General features: G+C 51.7%; 1 protein-coding gene across 1 annotated transcript; it reads right to left on the bottom strand.

Annotated features, from left to right (window-relative positions):
• Positions 1–1,185: 1,185 nt before the first annotated feature.
• POU3F4 (POU class 3 homeobox 4) lies at positions 1,186–2,356 on the bottom strand. The gene has a single exon (XM_014829828.3). It carries the CDS (start codon positions 2,269–2,271, stop codon positions 1,186–1,188), a length of 1,086 nt encoding a protein of 361 aa, XP_014685314.1. The 5' UTR covers positions 2,272–2,356.
• Between the last annotated feature and the right edge of the window lie 413 nt (positions 2,357–2,769).

Genomic DNA, 2,769 nt, shown 5'->3' with positions numbered 1-2,769 from the left:
CGGGGCCCGCGGGGAGCTCCGAGTGCAAGCATTCCAGACCCCGATAGGTGCGGAGCCCTCTCCGCTCCTCAAACCGACCTCTTACGCCCGGCGCCGCCGCCGAATCCTTCTCAGACACCGGGATCTGCGATGTGGAAGCCTGCGCAGGTTCCACAGTTCCGGGAGGGAGAGCAGAAAGCTTCGAAATCGCCTCTCCTATTTCGCGCTAGTTTGCAAACCCAGTCGGCTTGCCTATTCTGCCTGCCCATCCTAGGCACTCTGCCCCCAGAAAAAAATTTTCATATATATATATATATGTGTGTGTATATATATAAAATATATACACACACATATATATATGTATACACATATACATATAATCACCAGTATTATCATCAACAACTCTCTCCGTTGTATCCTCTCCTCTCCTTACAGATTTGGGATGGGGTGGGTGGATGGGTAGGCATCTCTCCCCCTCCTCCTCCCAGCCTCCCCTCCCTTTTCTAAGCAATTAAAAAACCATCAGCTCAATGAAGGAATAATAATAATAGCAATAATAATGTAGAGTGGTCGATTAGATACAAATTATCTCACAAATATTGTGTACAGCTTGTAGTAAAACACCGCAGACATTTAGAAACGCTATATAAGTTTTAAAAAATGCAAAACTAGTCTATTGTAAAACAGATTTCACCTGAAATACAGCTGCTATAACCAAGGCGCTGAAAGGTTATTCAGAGGCACACATCTGTCTTCCCACCCCCCTCCCCACCACGCCCCCACGTTACCCCACTCTTTGCTCTTCCTAGAGAGGAGCAACCAAACAAATCTTACTCAAAGTAAACAATATGTATTGATCAGCAGAAAAGGTTGGAGGGAACTGTTGCCTGGGTGGCAGGGGATATGAGGTCCCTGTCTGGACTGCTTAATGCAAGTGTGTATCAGCGTTGAAAAGCCTGAATGTGTATGTGAGTGTGTGTTTCCTTTCTTACTATAAGTTAGAATCCCCTGTTAAAAAAAAAAAAGAAGAAGAAGAAGGAAGAAAGAAAGAAAAAGAAAGAAAGAAAGAAAAAGAAAAAATATAAAGCTTATAGAGAGAGCTGGAGAGATAGAAAAAATAAAGCTAGAGTGAAAAGAAGAGAGTGGGAGAGAAAGAGAAATCCGCGCTGCTCCCAGTGCGGCCGTCGGCTTCCTTGCTTCCTGCAGTCAGAGATCGTGGCAGGACGTGTCTGTTTTCACAGCGTGCGAATAAACCTCATGTGGCTGCTGATCCCCTGGTGGAGTCATTCTTTTCTCTTTCTGTCTTCGATTACAGAACCAGACACGTACCACTTCTTTCTCCAACTGCAGGCTGTCTGCCAGCGAGGAAATCTCCTGTGCGGCAGGCTTGGGACACTTGAGGAAATGCGTCTCCAGTACGCCCTTGACACTCACCTCAATGGAGGTTCTCTTCTTGCGCTTGCGGCCCTGCGCGGCGATCTTGTCAATACTGGTCGGGCTCCCCGTGGACGAATCAGCCTCCTCCAGCCACTTGTTTAGCAGCGGCTTCAGCTTGCACATGTTCTTGAAGCTCAGTTGCAAGGCCTCGAACCTGCAGATGGTGGTCTGCGAGAACACGTTGCCGTAGAGTGTGCCCAGCGCCAGTCCCACGTCGGCCTGCGTGAAGCCCAACTTGATTCTTCTTTGTTTGAACTGTTTGGCGAACTGTTCTAACTCATCCGAGGTTGGTGTCTCCTCGTCCGAGTGGTCCTGGCAGTGGTGCGACCCTAGGTCGCCATGGTCTGGGGGTTCCCGGAGCACTGGGTGTAGGCTCTGTGCGGAGGCGGAGGCCGGCGGTGGAGTGAGCCCCCCATGCTCCAGCATGCCGCTCACCGTGAAGCCCGGCTGCGAGTACACGTTAAGGGGTTGCCCGCTCGATGTGATGGACGGGTTCGGAGCCGGGCTCGCCCCCCAGGCATTCGGGTGGTTAGTATGCGGAGAGTGGTGGGCGACGTGCGGCGAGCGGTGATGGATGATCGCGCCCAGCTGCAGATCTTCTCGCCCGGGCTTCACGTCCTGCTGGTCCAGAGGGTTGGTGGCCAGTGTGGAGGACCATGGGCCTCCGTCGCTCAGACTGGTCACCCAGTGATGCCCGAGGGGATGCCCATTGCTAGGAACTCCTTGCAAGTAATCACTTTGGAGAAGTTTCTGAGGGTTTCGGAAAGGACTCCCCTGCTGCATGCCCGCAGAGTCCGCATGGACCAGGGAGCTGGAACTGAGAATGCTGTAGGGATTCGAGGCAGCTGTGGCCATGGTCGGTGAGGATCCCCTACTAGTTATAATGTGGCAAAGGGAGCAGCTTCAGCCTTTGACATCTACGGTGCGGGGGAGCCAGAGCCGCGAGAGCTAGTTACCGGCACTCTCTGCGGCCAATCGCAGTGCGTCTCGGCCTGGCCAGCCGCAGGCTCAGCCAATGGCAGCGCGGTAGGCCGGGCTAGCTTTCCGAATTAGGCTAACGAAGCTCGAGAGTTTCACTGAGACCCAAGCAGGAAGTGAATCAGTCTTTCGACTCCATTGGCCGCCTCTCGCTGAGCGGCGGCAGCTTATTTGGTTAACCCTTTCCCCCTCCCCCCGCCCTCGGACTTCGCGAGTGTTTGTAGTGGAGGGGGAAGGTTAAGAGGGATGTGTTTGTTTCGGGGGATAGAAGGTGCGGCGGCAAACTGGTTTTAAAACTCCTTTTAGATTATTTAAATTAACCTAAATAAAGGAAGAAAAAATATAACCAGTTTAAATGTCATATAGACCTTAGTG

The sequence above is a fragment of the Equus asinus genome, chromosome X (assembly GCF_041296235.1).
Source record: "Equus asinus isolate D_3611 breed Donkey chromosome X, EquAss-T2T_v2, whole genome shotgun sequence".
NCBI lineage: Eukaryota > Metazoa > Chordata > Mammalia > Perissodactyla > Equidae > Equus > Equus asinus.
This window is presented reverse-complemented; position numbering and strand designations above follow the sequence as displayed.